General features: G+C 41.4%; 1 protein-coding gene across 3 annotated transcripts in view; it reads left to right on the plus strand.

The window, feature by feature from the left end:
• RTN4IP1 (reticulon 4 interacting protein 1) overlaps positions 1 to 22481 on the plus strand; it is a 51708-nt gene that overhangs the window by 21401 nt on the left and 7826 nt on the right. For all 3 annotated transcript variants that reach the window (XM_070795543.1, XM_019967282.2, XM_070795542.1), the window contains 3 exons: positions 7153 to 7201; positions 16255 to 16391; positions 19460 to 19643. In XM_070795543.1, the coding sequence (XP_070651644.1) occupies positions 7153 to 7201; positions 16255 to 16391; positions 19460 to 19643 (370 nt within the window). The remainder of the gene's footprint in view (positions 1 to 7152; positions 7202 to 16254; positions 16392 to 19459; positions 19644 to 22481) is intronic.

Consider the following 22481-nt stretch of genomic DNA (forward strand, 5'->3'; position numbering starts at 1 on the left):
TTTATTGACTATGCCAAAGCCTTTGACTGTGTGGATCACAACAAACTGTGGAAAATTCTGAAAGAGATGGGAATACCAGGACACCTGACCTGCCTCTTGAGAAATCTGTATGCAGGTCAGGAAGCAACAGTTAGAACTGGACATGGAACAACAGACTGGTTTCACATAGGGAAAGGAAAATGTCAAGGCTATATATTGTCACCCTGCTTATTTAACTTATATGCAGAGTACATCATGAGAAATGCTGGGTTGATTCCACAAGCTGGAATCAAGATTGCCGGAAGAGATATCAATAACCTCAGATATGCAGATGACACTACCCTGATGGCAGAAAGTGAAGAAGAACCTCTTGATGAAAGTGAAAGAGGAGAGTGGTAACAGTTGGTTTAAAGCTCAACATTCAGAAAACTAAGATCATGGCATCTGGTCCCATCACTTCATGGCAAATTGATGGGGAAACAGTGGAAACAGTGATAGACTTTATTTTGAGGGGCTCCAAAATCACTGTAGATGGTGACTGCAGCCATGAAATTAAAAGACGCTTACTCCTTGGAAGGAAATTATGACCAAGCTAGACAGCATATTAAAAAGCATAGACATTACTTTGCCACAAAGGTCTGTCTAGTCAAGGCTATGGTTTTTCCAGTAATCATGTAGGAATGTGAGAGTTGGGCTATAAAGAAAGCTGAGCACCGAAGAGTTGATGCTTTTGAACTGTGGTGTTGAAGAAGACTCTTGAGAGTCCCTTGGACTGCAAGGAGATCCGATCAGTCCATTCTAAAGGAGATCGGTCTTGAGTGTCTGTTGGAAGGACTGATGTTGAAGCTGAAACTCCAGTACTTTGGCCACCTGATGCAAAGAGCTGACTCATTTGAAAAGACCCTGATTCTGGCAAAGATTGAAGGCAGGAGAAGAAGGGGACAACAGAGGATGAGATGGTTAGATGGCCTCACCGAGTCAATGGACATGAGTTTGAGTAAACTCCAGGAGTTGGTGATGGACAGGGACGCCTGGCATGCTGCAGTCCGTGGGGTCACAAAGAGTCAGACAGCACTGAGGGACTGAACTGAACTGATCTGAACTGATCACAAGCAAAATTGGAAAAGTTTTAAGCTAAGAGAATACGTGTATTCATGTAGGGACTTGGCCTTGGAAGCTTTGATTGATTACAATCACAAGAGCCAGAAAAAGTTGATGTCATCATTCCTTCAGTTCAGTCGCTCAGTCGTGTCCAACTCTTTGTGACCCCACGAACTGCAGCATGCCAGGCTTCCCTGTCCATCACCAACTCCTGCAGCTTGCTCAAACTCATGTCCATTTCGTCAATGATGCCATCCAGCCATCTCATCCTGTGTCGAGGTTCCAGTTGATGTAGTCGTTAAGCTCTTCAGGCTAATCTTTATCACTGAAACAACTGGGAGTCTTTACCTTTGACATTGTAAACAACAATAGCAATTGACATTATCTTTGCTATTATTCCATGGGATTCCCTGGTGGCTCAGGTGGTAAAGCGTCTGCCCAGAATGGGGGAGACCCAGGTTCAATCCCTGTATTGGGAAGATCCCCTGGAGAAGGAAATGGCAACCCACTCCAGTATTCTTGCCTAGAAAATTGCATGGACGGAGGAGCCTGGTGGGCTACAGTCCATGGGATTGCAAAGAGTTGGATAGGACTAGGAGACTTCACTTTCACTTTCTTGCTATTGTTACCTCTCTTGCCTGATAAGAGTTATTTCTGCATTCTTTTGTTCCCTTGAAAGTGAAAGTGTTAGTCACTCAGTGGTGTCCAATTCTTTGCAACCCCATGGATTGTAGCCCACCAGACTCCTGTCCATGGAATTCTGCAGGCAAGAATATTGGAGTGGGTTGCCATTTCCTTCTCCAGGGGATCTTCCTGACCCAGGGATTGAACCTGGTAATTACTGAGACCTGTTTGCTCTCTGTATGTCTGTTGCGATTTTTACACCTGAACATTTTTGTGCTACCTTTGCAGAGTAGAGAGTCGTGAGAAAATGTTCTAGGACAAGTACATGTGCTGCATGCAGTAAACTGAGAAAACTGCGCAAGGCCGGTTTTTTCTGGCTCCCCGCTTCATCTGGTCTTGGAGATCGGATGCTCTTTTCCCCCCGGCACAGGGCACACACCTTTACCGAGGGTCTCCTGGCCAGCTTCATGGAAGAAGGTCAGAGAGTCCTTCCCGCATTTGCTGTTTCTCACATTCCTTCCGCTTAAAATATTCAGTCTGCCAAGGTGCTGTGTTTGGGGGTGGCATGTCCTGAACCCTGTTAGTTCCAGGGAAGAGCCTCCTCTGGCCTGCTACTTCTCTCATCCAGTCTCGTGTCGCCATCCCAAACGATCCTTCCCTCCATCTTACTGCCTCTGTTTTGTACCAGATGGAAGGAATCAGTGTCTTGGGATGGTTCCCAATGCCAGTCCTGTTTGGGGAGCTGTGTTCCCAGTACCCCAGGTTGAAATTCTGAATACACGTCTCATAGAACCATTGTGACCCTGTGTATGAGGTTTTTGGTCCATTATGGGTTAACTAAACCTTTTTAAAGGGCTACCCTGGGCATCTTGCCAAGATGTATAAGTAGCTTTGTTTTCATGGGAAAATGTGTTTAAAGTTCCAAACAGCTAATTTACACATGAACTCTTCTGTGAGTTGGGGAATGTCTGCATGAATTAGGGAGGCTTGGAAGGAGGGGACACACAAACCCAGACTGTCTTGGTCGCGCTGGTTGATTTGTTTTGTAGCTCTTTTCCCTTATTCAGGTTGTTTCTCACTTACTTAAGGGAATACATTTAGCATATTATGATATGCTTTCTTTCACCCATTTCCCCCCACCCCCCAGATTTAAGAGTTCTGGGTGAAACTAAAATGAGTTTATGTGTTTTCAGCCTCATCCTTATTTTTTTAAAGACCACTTATTTCTATGGATGGAAGATTTAGCCATATTTAAATCAGTTCTGTTTCTGAGCCATTAGGGCTTAATGAAGGGCACTCTGCTCTTGTTATGTGACTTTTATTTTTATTTCCATTACAAGTATGTGGTCTGGGGAGAGCAGTCGTGACGGTCATATAGTTCTACGTTAGAAAGGCGAAGAAACTAAATATAAGCTTAAATTAGATTGGAAATGCCAGGTCTTGTTCATTAACTCCTGGAGTACACCTCTGTGATTATCGTTTCATTGCAGTGCATCTGAGGCCTAGAGATTCAGTTAATGAGAGCATTGGGACTTGACCCCGCGTCTCCAGATACCCCGCCCTGGCATTTGAAGACTTCTGGGGCTTAGCCAGAATATAGAAATTTGAAAGGCAGTTCCCTACTTCTGGATCGCCTGCTGTTTTGTAGTGTGTTTCATATATTTTTTTATTTGTAAGGCGATTAGTGTGTTGATGCCATGTCTCGTGAGATTGTGATACTGAAAATGTGACTGTATAGCCCTTAGGTGCCCAGATGCTGAATACAGAGTGACTCGGTCACAGTAAAGAAGTAAGCATTGCCTTAGTGCCTTAACGTATGTTTAGGGAGAGTGCAAACACGGGCAGAAATGACAAAGGAAAATGAGAATCTAGGGTTTAAAATGCATTAGCAGCTTAATAATTATTCATATTTTCTTCCCCCATATTTTTTATCTGCCACAGTTCAGTTCCCACTGACTTCAAAAGAAGCTGGGCATATGGACTTAGTAAGAGAAGAATGTGATTAAAATTATTGGCGATTTTGAATTATAGTGCTTTTTGCAAAGAGTATTTCCTGGGTACTTGCTGTTTATAAACCAAGCAATACAGCACACTTTTCTTCACTGTGACAAATAGGCTTCTGCTTCAGTGAAGTCTGAATGTATCTTGTGACTATTACTGCAGCTGGAGTCTCAGTGTATCTTGTGACTATTACTGCAGCTGGGTAGAAAGTACTCCCACTCTATAGCACTGAAATGAAGGGCCGCTGGGGGTAAGGGACAGCAGGATTTTCTCTTTTTATTGAAAGTGCTTTGAAGAGTACAAGAGTTTGTTCAGTCATAGGGCTTCAAACCATGGAGTACTAGCTGACTTACTGTTGGCTTGAAAATATATTTGCCTGCTGTCCAATCTGGGGACTTTTCCTTCTTTAAAGAAAAGTACAGGCCCTGGTCAAGCCTGCACAAAACATGGAGCTTGCAGGACCAGAGAATGGCGTGTCCCCAGGCTGCTTCACACACAGACCATTGGTCTGTAGCACTCATTGGGCTTGTTCTTTGCCTGTTCTGCACTCACGGGCGCCATCAAGTGGCAGCATCAGGAACTGAAGCTGCCAACGCAGAACCACACCCTCTTCCACCAAGCACTGCTGAGAAACACAGTGTTGCTTTTTTATATGGAGGAGTGAGACTGTTTTGGATTAAGAGAGATGGGGGGAAGCTATGACCTAACAGCAATGAGGCTGGAGATGTGTCGGGCCATTGGATACCTGAGCAGCCATTCTATTTGTGTGTGTGTATGTGTGTGTGAAAGTTGCTTAGTCGTGTCCCAACTGTTTGTGACCCCGTGGTCTCTACAGTCTTTGGAAATCTCCAGGCCAGAATACTGGAGTGGGTAGCCTTTTCCTTCTCCAGGGGATCTTCCCAACCCAGGGATCGAACCCAGGTGTCCAGCATTGCAGGCAGATTCTTTACCAGCTGAGCCACAAGGGAAGCCATTGTATTTGGTATCTCTTAATCCAGCATTCTTAGAACTAGAAATTCATTTCAAGCTTTTCTTTATTGGAAGAAACTTTAATGCAATTTTTCAAATAGCCAGGTGACTCCCACATTTAGGGTAGTAGCAGTTGTTGTTAATTGTCAGATATAATGCTGATTTAAATGATTTTTTAAAAATAATTTATATTTTTATTTTTGGCTGTGCTGGGTTTTCATGGCTGAGTGTGGGCTTTCTCTAGTTGTGCAGAGTGGAGGCTACTCTCTAGTTGCAGTTCACAAGCTTCTCACCATGGAGCGCAGGCTCAGTATCTGTGGCACACAGGCTTAATTGCCCCATGATATGTGGAATCTTCCTGGACCAGGGATCGACCTGTGTCCCTTGCATTGGCAGGCAGATTCTTAACCTCTGGACCACCAGGGAAGTCCGATGATTTTAAAGTCAAGCAACGTGGATCAGGCATCTGCTACACCAAGGGTAGTACGACTAGTGCTAGGCATATATAAGGTCTCTGTCCTTGAGGTTTGCAGAACGGCTTGGGCAGCAAGCATACGAATGAAAGTTAACAGCATGCCACACGCGCAGCGTGGATATCAGGCTCAGGGGTATTGTTCAGACAAACAGGTATAGTTCACAAACTGTGAGCCTTTGCGGATAAGGAGATCTCAGCAGACAGTGAAGGCATCTGAGCACTTGAGACCTGGGCCAACATGCACGGGACTTGGGGTACACGCGAGGGGACCAGGGAGGCTCAGGTAGAGAGTCTGTTGTAGAAGTAGTTGAGAGGAAATCAGAGTTGCAAAAAGATAAGATTGTGAAGAACTTAAATGAGAGTTTGACCAAACTTATATTTCCAAAATAAGAGGGTAAAATATTCCATGGGTGAACTAATTGTTGGATGTATCTGTGAAGCAGTCTTAGTGTTCCCCCTCCCCCTCCCCAACCATTTAGGAAGCATTAAGGCTATTAAATGTGTGAATTGAAGGATTCTTGGAAGAGTGTATCTTTAAAGTTTCTTTATTCTTTACAATTTATAATTCTGTGGAATTAAAAGTAACTCTTCTAAAAGGAGTATCTTTTCCAAAGAGACTTGTCTTAATTACATTTGATGGTGTTAATTTCAAAAGGAATAGCTGACTGAAAAATATTACCAGTAACTTCTAAGATCCAAAGGGTGACAGTCAGCCTTCTGTGATTTGGGTAAGAAAGAAAAAAATAAAATGAAAGTAGAGTTAAGATTATAAACACAATGTCTGTTCCAAGATCGGGTGTCCCTGCTTAAGCTAGGTGACAGAGTTCCCTGCGCTTTCCAGCAGCTGAGTCAAAGAGGGACCCACAGCCTGCGGTTACAGCGTTTTCAGTGACAGATAATACAAGCATAGCTACTGCCACAACTTAGTCTTCAGAAAAATGTTTTTTTTCCCGTGGTTATTCCATATGGCACTCCACAATTCTCATGAATTCTCGCAACAGTATCTCCTTAGCTAATGCAGTATCAGGTATCAAATAGTAACTTTTGTAATGTCTCTCAGCCTAGACTGGTAACAGAACACCAAAGTGCAATTCAGTACAGTTTTCTGAGGATTTGCATCTCTGCAGTGAGAGGAAGGCAGTTCACCGGAGCGCTAGCTTAATTCAGGAATGAAATGTAAGAATGTGTAAAGCAGTGATTCTTGACTAGTGAGTCTCTTTTGAATCATACCTTCTTTGGGAACTTGGTGATAAATCTGACGGATCCCTCTTCTCCGCAGTGCACTTAGGCGTGGTCTCACCAAACTTTGCATGTTATTTGAGTCAGTTCACAGTTTCAGGGGGTACACCCTCACAGCCCTCAGCGGCACTCACCCACAAACCCCAGGCTGCACACCCTTGATCTGGAGAGGCAGGAAGACTACACACGGTGAGCAAACACGGTGAAAACCTGGAGCGCAAGCATGTTTGCACTGATAAATCAGATTCATCTGCTTTAACAAGAAACCACACTGAAGATAAGATTGGTTTCCCTTTATGAAAGCTGGTGAGCGTGATGGGACGTGTCTGAACAAAAGACGTTTATTCCGCTTTGGCAAGAATGTGGTCAGGAATGTGATTTTTCTTAGAGAGCAGCTGAATATTGTGTAGCACACTGAAAAGGATCCCAGAGCTTGCTCCTAGAGAGAAGGCTCTACTAATTTAAGCCTAGAAAAATGATAAGGCAAATGTTACGAGCAACCGTCTGAGCTACTTTTAAAAATACAAATCATTGGTGTATTTGATATTTTGTATTTTTGGTAAAGAATTCATAGTATGTCTAACTTTAAGCATTTATGGATTCTTGGTGAACCTGATAAATAAAAACCTTGTGTAATAGAATCTTGGGAAGCTAAATGTTTGCTTTGGGGATTATCTTTGAGCCAGTTACATGTTGAAAACATCTTGTTTGTTTATTCAGTTATGTTGGCTTAATATCTCATGATAGTTTCTTTTGCGTTGCAGTGTTTTAATCCTGGGCGCTTCAGGTGGAGTTGGTACTTTTGCTATACAGGTAAGACAATTTATCTTGTGACTAGGAAGATTATTATTTTCATGAATTAAAAAATTTATATATGTGGATTACTTTTTCTTGAAAGCTGAGAGAAATTACATTCATTGCAATTTCAGCTTGCTCTTCTAAGAAGGAAATTTTCTAAGATAGAAGGAAGCATTAACCTTTCCAGTGGTTTAAAATGTGAATTAGTTTTATGGACATCCTGTGTAACAAATGAAGGAAAGCTTTCAGGGAGGAAGACCATGGGCAAGTGAAAATGGATTGAGGTTTGCAGTTTGGTAGAAATTGATAAGCTAGTTCTAAAAAATATATATAAGACATGCAATAGCCAAAATGCTGTGTAAAGATGGTAGAACTCATATCTACAGAATCAGTGCAATCTTATCAGAATAGCAGCTGCCTCTTTTTTTTTTTTTTTTTTTTTTTGCATAAGCGGGCAAGTGGAACCTAAAATCATGCAGAATTTCAAGGGACCCCAAGTTGCCAAACAATCTTGGCAAAAAAGAACAAAATTGGAGGACTCACACTTCTCAATTTTAAAACTTAGTTACAAAACTATAGAAGTCACAACAGTGGTACTGGATTGGCTTTACCCCAAAAATGTTTTTGGTGTTAAAAAAAAAAAGAAATAGGGGAAAAAAAAAGAACTACAATAAAAAATATATATGTATTACAAATATATATATATGTATCAAAAAAAAGTATTTTCATAAAGTTAGATATATAGATCAATGAAATAGAATTGAACATCCAGAAGTAAACCAGTGTATCTGTGACCAGTTGATTTTTGACGAGGGTGACAAGACAGTTAAACAGGGGAAAGAATAGTCTTTGCAGTGAGTGGTACTGAGTCAACTAGATATCCACATATAAAAGGATGAACTTGGACCCCTATCTCACATCATATGTGAAAAACTAATTCAAGCTGGGCCAAAGACCTAAATATAAGAGCTAAAACCATAAAACTCATAAGAAAATATGGGAGTAAATCTTCATATATTGGATTTGGCAATAGATTCTTAGATATGACACCAAGAGCTCAAGTAAAAGAAAAAAATTAGGTAAATTGGACTTCATTAAATCTAAAACTTCTGTGCATCAAAGGATGCTATCAAGAAAGTAAAAAGCCAACACACAGAATGAGAGCGAATATTTATAAATCATTTATCTAATAAGGATATAGTATACAGAATACGTAAAGAACTCTTAACAGCTCAACAACAAAAAGGCAGCCCAGTTAAAAAATTAGCAAAGGACTTGAGTAGACACTGCTTGAAAGAAAATCTAAAAATGGGCAGTAAGGCCATGAAAGTGTTTAACATCATTCGTCATTAGGGAAATGCAAATCAAAACCACAGTGAGTAATTGACTTAAGGAGATGTGGCATTTATGTGTGTGTGTTTATGTATTTGTATATACACGCCCCCCCACACACAAAATGCATATTACTAGCCGTAAAAAATAATGAAATATCACTATTTGTAGCGACATGGATGGACCTAAAGAAATTATGCTTAGGGAAATAAGTCAGAAAGATAAATACTATATGATATCATTTATATATGAAATCTAAAAATATATAATAGAAATGAATCTACATACAAAACAGAAACAGAGTCAAAGACGTAGAAAAGAAACATGGTTACCAAAGGGAAGAGGCGGGGAGGGGCAAATTAAGACTGTGGAATTAAGAGATACCGACTGCTATGCATAAAATACATAAGCAGTAAGGATTTACTGTATAGCACAGGGAATTATACCTAATATCTTTTAATAACTTATAATGGGATATAGTATGCAAAAAAATCCACAAAACCCTGAATACCTGAAATTAACACAACATTGTAAATCAACTATATTTCAGTTTAAAAAAAAAAACACAGTGAGGTAGCACTTCCCGCCTACTAGGATGGCTATTAAAAAAATGGAAAATAACAATGTTGGCAAGGATGTAAAGAAACTGAAACCCTTATACAGTGCTAGTGGGAATGTAAATTGATGCAGCTGCAGTGGAAAACAATTTGGCAGAATTAAAATTCTTAATTCTGTATTAAACTTAGAATTACCTGTGAGCCAGCAGTTCCATTCCTAGGTGTATACTTGAGAGAAATGAAAATCTGTGTTCAAGCAAAAACTTATATACAAATGTTCATTTGCAACATCAGTATTCATAATAGTCAAAGAAATGGAAACAGCCTTAGTGTCTATCACCTAATGAATGGAGAAACAAAATGTGGTGTATATATACACAAGGGAATGTTACTCAGCCATCAAAAGGAATGAAGTTCTGATTCATGATACAGCATAGATAAACTTTCAAAACATAACGCTAAAAAGTGACAAACCCAGACAGAAAAGGTCACATTTGGTATGATTCCATTTATATTGTGTCCAGAAGAGGCAAATCCTTGGAGACAGAAAACAGATAAGCGGCTGCTAGTGGCTGGGGGAAGAAACGGGAGATGGAGAGGATGCCCAGGAAATGCACACCTGGATTCATCTTAATTCACCTTTATCTGCTGCTGTGGCCTGAATGTTTGTGCTCCTCTGAAATTCATGTTTTGAAGTCCTGATGCCCATAGTGATAGTGTTGAGGCCTTTGGGAAGTGGTTAGGCCATGAGGGTGGAGCACTCTCGGATGGTATTAAAGTCCTTATGAAAGAGGCCAGCAGAGCTCCCAAGCCCTTCCCCACACAAGGGCACAGAGGGGAGGCACAGGCTGCAAACCAGGAAGGGGGCTCGGAGCACACCCACGTGCTGACACCCTCGTCTTGGACCTTCAGCCTCCAGAACTGTGAGGAGTACGTGTTTGTTGTTTATAAGGTACCCAGTCTGTGTTGTTATAGCAGCTCAAATAGACTTAAGGCAGATACCCAGTGCCTAATCCATGGATTGTCAGTAAATGTGAATTAATATGTAAATGGAAGAAAGGAAAAGAGGGAGGGAGGATGGGAGAAAAAGAGAAGTATCATATCCTGCTGGTTAAAGTGTAATTAGCATAACTAGTTTGGAAAATAATTTGGCTGTATCTACTAATTATGAATATAAATTGCCCTGTGACAGCCTAACAAAATATGAATGTACTTTGTAGGCAGAAATATAATCATCCCTCAGTATACCAGCCTTGTATTTGTTACAGGACTTCCTTGGATGCCCAAATCCATGGGTGCTCAAGTCCCTTTCATAAAATAGCATGAAGTGTACAACTCTTCGCAACCCCATGGACTGTAGCCTGCTATGCTCGTCTGTCCATGAGATATTTCAGGCAAGAATACTGGAGTGCGTTGCCATGCCCTCCTCCAGGGGATCTTCCTGACCCAGGGATCAAACCTGAGCCTCTTATGTCTGCTGTATTTGGCTCAGAGGGTAAAGCGTCTGCCTGCAATGCAGGAGACCTGGGTTCGATCCCTGGGTCAGGAAGATCCCCTGGAGAAGGAAATGGCAACCCACTCCAGTACTCTTGCCTGGAAAATCCCATGGACAGAGAAGCCTGGTAGACTACAGTCCATGGGATCGCAAAGAGTCGGACATGGCTGAGTGACTTCACTGACTTCACTTCTTTACCACTAGCAAACTACCACTTCCCCTGGGAAGACCAGATAAAATGGCATAGTATTTGTATATAACCTACATACATCCTGTTGTATAATTTAAATCTTCTTCAGATTTCTTATCAATGTAGTCAATGTAAATGCTATGTAAACAATGTAAATGCTATGTAAATAGTGTGCTGTTGATTCAGGTTTTGCTTTTTGACATTTTTTTTTCCTGAATATTTTCAATCCCTGGTTGATTGAATTCAGTGATGTGGAGTTCTTAGATACAGGGAGTCAACTGTACATGCATGTTCACCAAAAGATATGTCCCAGAATATCCCCAGATATGTCCCAGGCATTATCCCCTAACTGGCCATCAACAGTAAAATGGGAAAGTGAGTGAAAGTCGCTCAGTCGTGTCTGACTCTCTGTGACCCAATGGAGAGTCTATGGAATTCTCCAGGCCAGAATACTGGAGTGGGTAGCCTTTCCTTTCTCCAAGGGATCTTCCCAACCCAGGGATCAAACCCAGGTCCCTCACAATGCAGGCAGATTCTTTACCAGTTGAAAGAATGGTAGCCCAAAATGGGAAATGAAAAGTGAAGTCACTCAGTCGTGTCCGACTCTTTGCAACCCCATGGACCATAGCCTACCAGGTTCCTCCATCCATGGGATTTTCCAGGCAAGAATACTGGAGTGGGTTGCCATTGGCTTCTCCAGGCAAAATGGGAAAGTGAACTGCAATATATTCTTATGTTTAGAGTATTACACAGCCGTAAAAACAAACTACTGGGGACTTCCCTGGTGGTCCAGTGGTCTGCCTTCCAATGCGGGGGATGCAGGTTTGATCCCTGGTCAGGGAACTAAGATTCTACATGCCCCATGTCCCAAAAACCATAAACCAGAAACAATATTGTAACAAATTCAATAAAGACTTTAAAAGTCTTCCACATCAAAAAAACCTTAAAAAAGCAAACCTTAGTTGTACACAATGTAGTAGATGAATTGAACAAGTAGAAAGAAGTCAGAAACAAGAGTATAACTTATACGATTGCATTTAATGATACTCAAGGACAAGTAAAACTAAACAGTAGTGTCTAAGGATGTTTATCTAGATAGAAAAACTGTTTTTTAATAGGTGAGGGGAGGCTTATGTGAAAGACCTGATAGTTGTTGTTACTTCTCAGGGAACGAGGACGGTTTTGATTGGGAGGGGGAAGTGAGGTGTCCTAGTTCTTAATCTTGAGCAGTCCTTAAGATAGTGTTTGCTTTGTAATAATGTGTTAAGCTGTACATTTATATTCCACACACTTTTCTCTGTGTGTTATGTTTCACAATAAAAACATTTAAACAATTGATTAATAGGAAAATATCAAGGTTAAATCCCATACAAAGTTACTGTGAGAAAAAGAAAGAATGAAGAGTAGAATAACGTATCTACAGACAAGGAAAACGCATGAGAAAATATCAAAATGAAACCTGGAATTTCAAAACAAGCTAAAAAGAACATTAAAAATACAAAGACATGAATAAAATAAATCAGAATTGGAAAAACTCAGAAATAAAGTAAAAAGAAATAACAGAAGACTAAACTAGAAGGAGGGCTTCCCTGGTGGTTCAGACAGTAAAGAATCTGCCTACAATGTTGGAGACCTGAGTTCGATCCCTGGGTCAGGAAGATTCCCTGGAAAAGGGAATGGCTAACCCCTCCAGTATTCTTGCCTGGAGAATTCCATGGACAGAGGAGCCTGGTGGGCTAAAGTCCATGGGGTCACAAAAAGTCGGACATGACTTTAGACTAAACTGCAGCAGCACAGCAGTAGAAACTATGTGTAAAGAGGAAAAATTGTAAATTGCAAAGAAAGGAAGAGATAAAGACAGAATCAAGAGAAAAGTGTCATGTATTGAAGATAGGAAAGAAAATTGCTGTATCAATAAGAGTCTCTGATGAGGAAAACCAAAACGAGGGAATAAGACAAATGCTAAAACCCGTAATTCAAGAAACTTCCCTACTTCCCTGAAGTTAAATGATTTGAAATTACATGTTAAATGACTGGAGTGCTTATCGAAGAACATGGACCCAGAATGAGCAGTATCAAGGGAAACTAGCAAAATTACTGGCCTTTAAGGAAAAGGAGAAAAATGAAAACTTTGGGGCATCTTTCAAAAAAAAAGAAGGTGACATATGAGTAAAATTAGGTTATTAGCACTTTTTGATAACAGTGCTTTAATGCTGGGACTGGAGTTGGAGTAACACTTAAGACACTTGAGAAAGAATATGCTAAAATTTTATATCCAGTGCAACTGGCCTCTGTATAATAAAGGACATATACTAACTGTTAATAACATGCAAGAACGTGAGGAGTATGTTCTTCTGATCTCTTTCTGAGAAATATACTAGAATATGAGCTTCTGAAAACTAAAATAGCTAGAGAGACATAACCCTAAGGACTGGTGGTACATGTTAAATATACAGTTATCTGTAGAACTAAAACTTCATGAGGGCTTAGAGAGTACAGTGTGTAACTCTGACAAAGTAAACAGTACAACTATTTTTAAAAAGAAATAGTGGGAAAGCAATTTAAAATTATTTGAATGATTTCATTGATCATATTGGGGATGATTTTAGTACTATTATTCAGAGACTGGTATATGTCTAGTATATATATATACACTAGAACAGTTGGGTATTTATGGCATGTTTTAACTCTATAATCCCCTTTGTCTTTGACCATCAAGATTTTAGTAGTGCAAGAAAGAAGATACAGATGTAATACAGATTAAGTAAAAACTTGATAGTCTGGAGTTTGAATTGAAAGTATCAAAATGAACTCAAGAGCTATTTCTTATATGTATGTACGCAAAACTGTCTCTTGAAATACCATTGCTCACATGCACACAAAAATTCAGGGCCTTGGAGTAATGGCAGATTCCAGATCTATGGCATGAAACGTATAAGAATGAGAAGTTAGTAAGAACTAGTTGAGTCATGTCAAAAAGACTCAGCAGCCAACTTGAAGAAATTCCTAAAGGTTATCAAAGAGGACGATTTGAGCTTCAGAAATCGTCATGATAGTTACAAAAGAATGAAAGCTTCCAAATAGTTTTAAATCCATGACTTAAATGAGTTCATGATGATATTTTTTTTAAAGTGGTCACTTGGAAGATGACAGAAAACCAATTTATTATTTTATAAACTAATAAAAGGAAACAATTATTTGCCCTTTCTATATGAATTGTACACCTGAATAAACAAAGTAGTATATGAGGAGAGGTGTTTCTCTATAAAAGTATTCCAACTACTAAGTGAAGACAGGAGATAGAGAGTAGCACCATTTTGCAACCTCCAGCAGACAACCACTGAGATTTAATAAAAAGAGGAACAGGCAGACATGCTCAGCCTTCTGTAATCGCAGATGCTGTTCTTAGTATTGTGAAAGGACATAAATGGGAAACACAGGACAGAGCAGTATGTGGAACCGTCCCAGGTGTGCAGGCAGAAATTCCAGAGTTTCCAGGGAAAAGCTCTGCAGGTACATGGCCTAGATTCTTTCGCAGATAAATTTTAAGTGAAGTGGGGTAGAAGAGGAGACTATAGTTTAAAAAAAAAAAATAGGAAATCATATTTTTAAATTGCACAAGACTAAACTGTAGTATCTAGGAAATACATGTTTGGATGATAAAACCTTTTTTTTTTTTTTTTTTTAATGCAAGGAGGTGATTTACTCCAAGTATCAGCTTGATGATGCCTGTTGGGAGGGAGAGGGCACAGTGTAGGGCTCTTGGAGTGACTGCCAGCTTGCAGTCCCTGTCGGAGCACTGTTTGCCTTATAGACGTCTCCTGTACTTGGGTTGTGTTATTTCTTCTTCTTATTTTTAACAGTTTACATAAAATTGTTTTTAAATCTAAAGCTGCTTTAAAACCTTTCAGTAGTGTGCAGTGATAGTAGGTGGGAAGATTCCCTGGAGAAGGAAATGGCAACCCACTCCAGTATTCTTGCCTGGAGAATCCCATGGACAGAGGAGCCTGGTAGGCTACAGTCCATGGGGCTGCAGAAGAGTCAGGCATGACGAAGCGACTGAACGTCAGCAACAGCAGTGATAGTAGATAGTTCTAAGTAGGAGAGGAAAATCTAGAAATTTGGAAAAAAAATTTATTGAACTTCTCAAGATGTGACAGATTCTGAGTATTTAATACTGTTTAAGAGAAGCACAAATTAAATATTGGTGCTTAGAACACAATTTCCTTTTTTCTTGTCAGTTTCTTTTTTCTATAGATACTAGATATTCACCTTGGATTGTATTCTTCACATATATAAGTTGAGTTTAGGACTCGATGTTGAAAGCAACATGTCATTATACTCAGTTGTCTCTGTTTGTGGCCCATAAACATAAAATATCATATTTGATGTCAGCTTAAATGTTTTAATTCCTCCTCAGATTTCCAGGGTATATTCCTTGGTTAATATTACTTTTTAAAAGTGAGAAATTAGATAAGATTAGAATAGTTTTTAAATCCTTTATTTCTTTGTAGTTAACAGATCTCCAGCCTTTGTGTGTGTATCACTGAGTGGGGTTTCAGTAGTGATCAGAACACGGATCTCGCTTATTCTAATGAACCTCTATAACTTACATCAAGGAAGCTTGGGAAATTGATACTGAGGACAGGAACGAGAAAACAACAAATTTGTTATGACCTCTAACTGTCCATTTGGAAATTTCTCAGTGAACATCAAGTAGCTGTTCTCAGATTTTTGCTGATAATGGCTCCCTTTTAATTGTATGAAATTGCCATTGTAGGAAAGAATGACAGCAATTTTGGAGCATGAGGCTTTCTGGATACTTAATCCTGAATCCTTCTTTTTATTTGTCTAGTTATTTTAAAATATAAACTATCTGCATTTTAAATCCCATAAACCATTTATTTAGGTCTTTTTACTCCAAAGGAGAGGACCTGATCCATGTTTTGGAAGCAAAATGGCCACATTTTCTTCCCCTATTTTTAAGAGCACCTTTCGCTTATTACCCGGTACCTAATTGCTTTGATGCTGTTGTCTGACTCAAGGTTATGCTTACTGGAGACGCAAATGAAGTGATGTTGTGTTTTTATGCTCTGGATACATTTGAAATGGTTATTTTCTGAGGACGTGGTGTTTTTTCCCCTGTTACCTTTGTCATCATTGAAAATGCTAAGCTTAAGGTCATCAACTTTTGTCTTTTCTGATGCTGGTGAGATTCTGAGCCCCTCTTTAAATGAATTGGTTATAACTTCACGAAATTAAGGTGACTCACTGTCTCGTCCAGGGAAAATGAGATCTGTTTCTTGGATCTTTCTTTGTGAACAAAAATTTAATCATTTTTACTAGCCTCTGGCAGATGGCTTCCTGTAGTTCTTGTTAAGACAAAGCACTTAGAATTGTCTAGAGGCTGATGTATGTGTACCATGTGGTGCCAACTCGTTTTTGTTCAATGCAGTTTCCTGCCCCCCTCCCCTTTTCTTTCCTTCTTGGGCAGGTAATGAAAGCATGGGATGCGCATGTGACAGCAGTCTGCTCCCAGGACGCCAGTGAGCTTGTGAGGAAGCTTGGGGCAGATGATGTGATCGATTACAAATCTGGAAATGTGGAAGCGCAGTTGAAATCTTCAAAGCCGTATGTATCCAAACAGGGTGCCCATGGGGAAGGTGGAACAAGGACGATGGGCGATGCGCGCCTGAGATGGTTCGGTGGCCTTACCGCCACGTTGGCGTCTTAGAGAAGAGTCTGTGAAAACACTTGGTGTCACTGGAGGTGATTTAGGTCGGTTTCTGTTTTTCCTCCAGATGTTAATACAGCACGATCATGTACTGTGATTTGTACTGAGGACAATATGTTGCTTACCTGGCCTTTTGCTATTTTTGAAGTTAACTTACTTTTACTGCTGGTGTGTAAGAAGGTCGTATTGGAAGGTATATTCCCTCCAGTGGCATTTGTCACCATGAGTAGAACCTAGAGCAGTACATGACGTATGTGATTAGTATCTTGCCTTTATAATGGGGGTTTCAGAGAAGCAGAGGCTGTGTAGATACCAGTAATGGATGTTGTCATCGTGCCTGAACGCCAGGCTGTTATTTGACTGAACATACCAAGTGGGAGCGGACTCTGGAATTCTCTCAGGCCCCCATCCTTCCTGACTGTGGCTCAGGCAGAAACAGGGAGGTGTTTCAGAACCTCGTCTTCACTCAGCCCAGGCAAAGCTTCAGCAGAGTGTCTCAGGAGCTATTTCACTACTTCTGATGCAAAGATTTTTCCTTTTTTAAATTAGTTTTTTAAAAACATTATTTATTCATATGGCTGCGCCAGGTCTTAATTGTGGCATGTGAGATCTAGTTCTCCACCAGGGATCAAACCCAGGCCCCCTGCGTTGGGAACATGGAGTCTTAGCCACTGGACCATTAGGAAAGTCCCTTAAATTAGTTTTCAGAAGCTAATTATTGCTGCTCACTTTAAGTAGAAGTATATTTTCATAGGTTTAAAAAGAGAGAGAAAAACCTAGGCTTCCTCATAGTAGTAGTGTCAGCCAGCCATCTCTCTTCTGCTGCTTCTAGGAACAGCAGCAGGAGACAGGCCAAGGCGACCATCTGCCTGCTATCCCCCTTTAGGTTATGCATGTCTGAAGTCTGTCTCCAGAGAAGAGAAGCCCTGGCAGGTGGAGGCGGGCACGCACACAGGCCGGCCTCCCCTCTGCACCTCACTGTGCTCCTCTGTGGCTCTGTCCAGCGGCTTTGCTCCTCCTGTTTGCTCTTTTCCAGTCAGAGAACCTCAGTAGCTCACAAACGCAGGCTGTTATTTTTTGAATGACTGCTTAGTTAAAATTGATCTTTGCAGCTTCTGCCTGGAGGTTAGTCTCTTAATCCACCTAGAATAAATTTGTTCCTCTTTCCAAATAGCCGTTTAGATTTGAATCCTAGGATTTTACAGCAGGAAAGGGCTTTGAAGTACTTCAGCCCTACTCTGTCATGCTACAGTCAAGAACATAAAGGGCAGAGAATTTAGGAGTATTTTTCATGCTTAGGATGATGCCACTTCATCATTAGTGGGAGAGCCAGGTCTGCAGCCTGGTCTCTGGACTTCTTTTTTCAGGCAGTGCCAATTCTATAATGCCAGGCTGCCCTCTGTAATGCCATGGCTTCCCTGATAGCTCAGTTGGTAAAGAATTCACCTACAAGCAATGCAGGAGACCCCGGTTCGATTCCTGGGTCAGGAATATCTGCTGGAGAAGGGATAGGCTACCAACTCCAGTATTCTCAGGCTTTCCTTGTGACTCAGCTTGTAAAGAATCCGCCTCCAGTGTGGGAGACCTGGGTTGGAGAAGGGAAAGGCTACCACTCCAGTATTCTGACCTGGAGAATTCCATGGACTGTATATTCCATGGGATCACAAAGAGTCGGACATGACTGAGTGCCTTTCAGTTTCAGGCTGCCCTTAAGTTTTATCTAAATTAAGTATCATCGTATTTGTTTATCTAAAATTTGGGAATGAAATAGGAACTTAAAAGTAGAAACTTATACTCATGAAAAGAATTTTGTTAGTCTTTTTTTCCTAATAAGAAGGATCATCTAGTAAGGTCACTCTTCTGAACTTCATATGCTTCCGTTTTTATTTGCCCTTGTTTAGTTTAGTCCCATGAAAAACTCAAGGGCCACAAAGTTGGCCAAAGTCGGTTTTAGAAGGTTTGATGTTTGACTTCATGCAGATGAATTTAGAAGGGAAAAAGGGTTTACGGAAAAGGAATTCCTCTATTAACTTGCTTGATGTATAAGCATGTATTCTCTAAATAGATCTTTGTTTTCAAAAGTATTTTAAAGCTTCTTTGGGTTTTATCCCCTTTAAGTAAAATGTAGTGATTACAGCAATTTTAGGTTAGATGTAAGGAGTTGAATATCTGTTAGTTTCTGTGGATTGCAGTATGATGGGTATTTTTGGCATGTTAGAGCAGAACTGAAGGTTGAGAGCAGGCTGTTGATTTCTCTGTAGGCATTGTGCTGATGTTGTACATGAAACCAAAGGAAAATTCCAGAAGGTGAAGAGGATGCTTCTGCACGCAGATCTGATTGTGAAGGGAATAAAAGCAAATCACTTGTGTGGGTCAAAATCTAATGCACTCCTGTCTTAAGTATTCACATGCACTGAAGAGTACTGTGGCTTATATTGGATGGATAGCTTTGCAGTTCTCTACAAAGCTTCAGTCAAGGTGTCTCAGCCTTGGCAACCTTAGTTTCTCAACTGTTGACATTTGGGGCTGGATACTTTTTTTGTGGTGAGAGGCTTTCCTGTGTGTTTTAGGATGTTTTATCATCATCCCTGGCCTACAGATGCTGGTACCCTCTTACCACCACCTCGCCCAATTGTCACAACTAAAAATCTCTCAAAACATTGCCTAATATGTCTCCTGGGGACCAAAATCACTCTCAGTTGAAAACCACTTGTTTAAGTCATTCTTAAAGTATTAGAAAATAAGACGATTTTGTGATTTAAAAAAGAAATCACATTTGACTTACCTTGGAGAAAACCCAGTAAGTAGATGTGCCTTTTCTCATTTGTCCGAGCAGCCACCCCTCTGTTGCTTGTGAGCTGTCGCGGAAACAAACCATGGAGCTCCCTGGCGGAGGGAGTGAAGGCGGCTTGGAGCCCTGGGTAAAGGCTGACCAGGATGTTTTGATATGGTTCTTCCTCTCCAGGTTTGACTTTATCCTCGACAACGTTGGCGGATCTACTGAAACGTGGGCTCTAAAGTTCCTCAAGAAGTGGTCAGGAGCCACGTATGTGACTCTGGTGACTCCTTTCCTCCTGAACATGGACCGGTTGGGCATCGCGGACGGCATGCTACAGACAGGCGTCACCGTGGGTTCTAAGACGTTGAAGGTAGGAGTAGAGTCTTGGTTGGCGCGAGCCAGCAGGCACCTCAGGCTTCTGGGATTGGGTTTCCTCTAAGCCTTTTCTCCTCCAAGAGAAAAGCAACTCTGGAGTCCCATACTGACTGGGTACAAACTCTTGCCTCCCCTTTGGTAGCTGTGTAGCCTGTGAAAATGACTTAGTGTCACTAGGCCTCAGCATCTTCACCTGTGAAATCCAGCTCATGGTGTCTCCCTTACTGTGTATTGTAGGAATTAAATGAAATCTTCCATGTGAAGAACTTGGCACGCCTAGTACCTGCCTGATGGCTCGCTCTCTGTTTCTCTGTCATAGTACATAAGTCTCTTGTGTATGAGGGTGGAAGTTTTATTAAGACAGCATAGAGCCGGCTGTTTTCATGGTAGTAACAATGGGATATGCCAGTACCTCAAATGGAATAAGTGATATAAAAAAATAAAGATACATGCTTGCTTTTTTTTTTTTTTAATTTGGCAAAATACTTCAGGCTCAGGAGAAAGGCAATAGAAGTTCCCTCGAGGGTAAGAAGATTGTATGTTGAGCTACTGCTGCTACTACTGCTAAGTCGCTTCAGTCGTGTCCGACTCTGCGATCCCATAGACAGCAGCCCACCAGGCTCCCCCATCCCTGGGATTCTCCAGGCAAGAACACTGGAGTGGGTTACCACTTCCTTCTCCAATGCAGGAAAGTGTTGCCCCATATTTGCAAGGTGACTGGCTCAATAAGTATCTTCAGCTTCTTCCTGATTCTAGAAATTAATTTGGAAGCTTTTGGGGGTGGAGTTTAGGACTTTAAGTCTCTCGAATGCTCTGTACTGAGTCCTTAGCGGTGGGGAAGAAGGGCCGTGGTGGAGGAGACGCTGCTCAGCCCTTAGGAACTGGGTCTGGGTGACAGGAGTGAACCAGCCGGCAGCGTGCTCCAGGTTCTTCCTTTCACTTGGTTCAGACAGCACCCGGGAGCAGTGTCCACAGGGCGCTTTGTTGTGGAGAGCGGAGTCTCAGCTGTCCTTTGTCTCTTCTTTCCCTTTTCATCAAACCCAGGCTTCCCAAGTGCTTTAGCATATAAGTTTAAGTTTTCCGTAAGATTTCACAGTTGGTGTTCCAGGGAGACCGCCAACAAGTTGAGCTTCAGAGTTGTCCTCTGAGAGTAAAATAGGCCTAGTTCTCTTCATTTTCCCTTTCCCTTTCTTGAAAGATGATAGTGGTAATCTCATGCGAAAACCTTTTAAGTAGTTTCTGATGTCTTCCTGAGAATGTGCACAGTTAAAGCCTCATTGTACTGCCTGCCTGCTTTGGTTTACTCTCTCCTGTAATGGCCTGGAAAAAAAAGAAACCACAGATCCCTTAGAGCAGAATATAAAATTCTGCTGTTGCAGACCAAAAGTTTCACTGTACAAAGCAACCTGCCATGAAGATCCATAGATCCAGCAGTTGTGACCATCGCTGTTCCTTCTTTAAAACCCTGAATAGTTACCAGAATGTTTTAATTGTAGTTGATAAGGCCAGTCCTTATGGAGAAGTACATGAACAGGTCTCCTGTGAATATAATTAACTGGACCTGCTGTAAGCTTGGGACAGACAATGCCTCCTGTCTAGCTGCCTGAGCCTTCAAATTTGGTTTTGTTTGTTTTAGTTAGTTCCCTAGACCAGTGCTTCCTGACCTCTTTCATGCTATGACACACACAGGAGATGATAGTATTTAAATGGCATACTGAGAGTGCCCTGAGCCAAGAGCGTACCATCTGGAGACTTCTGTCAGCCTGGGCTCTGCCCTGCTACTCCAAGGGCTTGTCATACCTACTCTAGGGTGAGCTTGGCTCTGTTTGCATCTGTGGTCCTGGGATAATGATTACCAGTGACCCCTTTAACTCTTAACAGTGTTCCGGGTTGGACGATGAGCTAGGGGGTCACTCAGCCAAACCAGTAAGCCATTCTGGGCACATCCGTTGCCTTGACAGCAGCTTGGGTTTGTCTGTTTCTCTGCGGTCTTAAAGACTGGTTTGCATTGCCCCAGTCTTTCCTCAGCAAGCTTTACTTTCAGCACTAGATAAATACTTGTCGAATCCTTCCTGTGTCAGATACTTTGCATACATTCGCATTTAGTCCCTCCAACATCCCCATCAGCTAGGTGGTGGTGCCTCCACCCTACAGGCCAGGATACAGGCTGAAAGAGGTAACTTGACCTACGTGACACAACCATCGAGCCCTGAGGCAGAGCAGGAGAGTTCTGCCGCCCCTGCCAGCTTCATGCCAAGATGGTAGCTGATCGTCATGCTGAGATGTGAGGCAGTCGTGAGCTCAGTGCAGAAAGCCTGTGCTCGCCCGATGGTGGTGGGCAGGTGTGGGGAGGGAGGCGGCAGGTGGACACTGGCTGGCCCTGTCCTACCTCTAGATCGCTCTCATCTGATGACGTTTAGTTGGGAGGGTCATTGAGGTATCACAGAGAACCTCAGCTCACTTGCTGTTTTGATAATGGCTTATCCTACCTCCGACGTGAAGAGTAATAAAAGTGGGTATGGCAGTAGAGTGGTCATGAACCTTCTTGGTATAAGACTTTTGCTAATCTTCATCTGGGGGCATTTTGTCCCATCATAGCATTCAGTGACTTGGGACTCGGTGTAATTTTAGGGGAAGGTCCAGCCATGATGCATGAGGAACTTTACACTTCGTTTTGCTTTTAAAACTGTCTTATTCCTCGGAGCCAGAAAAAAAAAAATAATTGTGATTGGATTTCTTGTCTAAGATCATATTTTGGTGCCTTATGCCCTTGAAGCGTTCCTGAATTAGGTAAAACCTCTTTTCTGGTGCCTTGGGGCTTTATTCACACCTT

This window comes from Bos indicus, chromosome 9, assembly GCF_029378745.1.
Source record: "Bos indicus isolate NIAB-ARS_2022 breed Sahiwal x Tharparkar chromosome 9, NIAB-ARS_B.indTharparkar_mat_pri_1.0, whole genome shotgun sequence".
Taxonomy (NCBI): Eukaryota; Metazoa; Chordata; class Mammalia; order Artiodactyla; family Bovidae; genus Bos; species Bos indicus.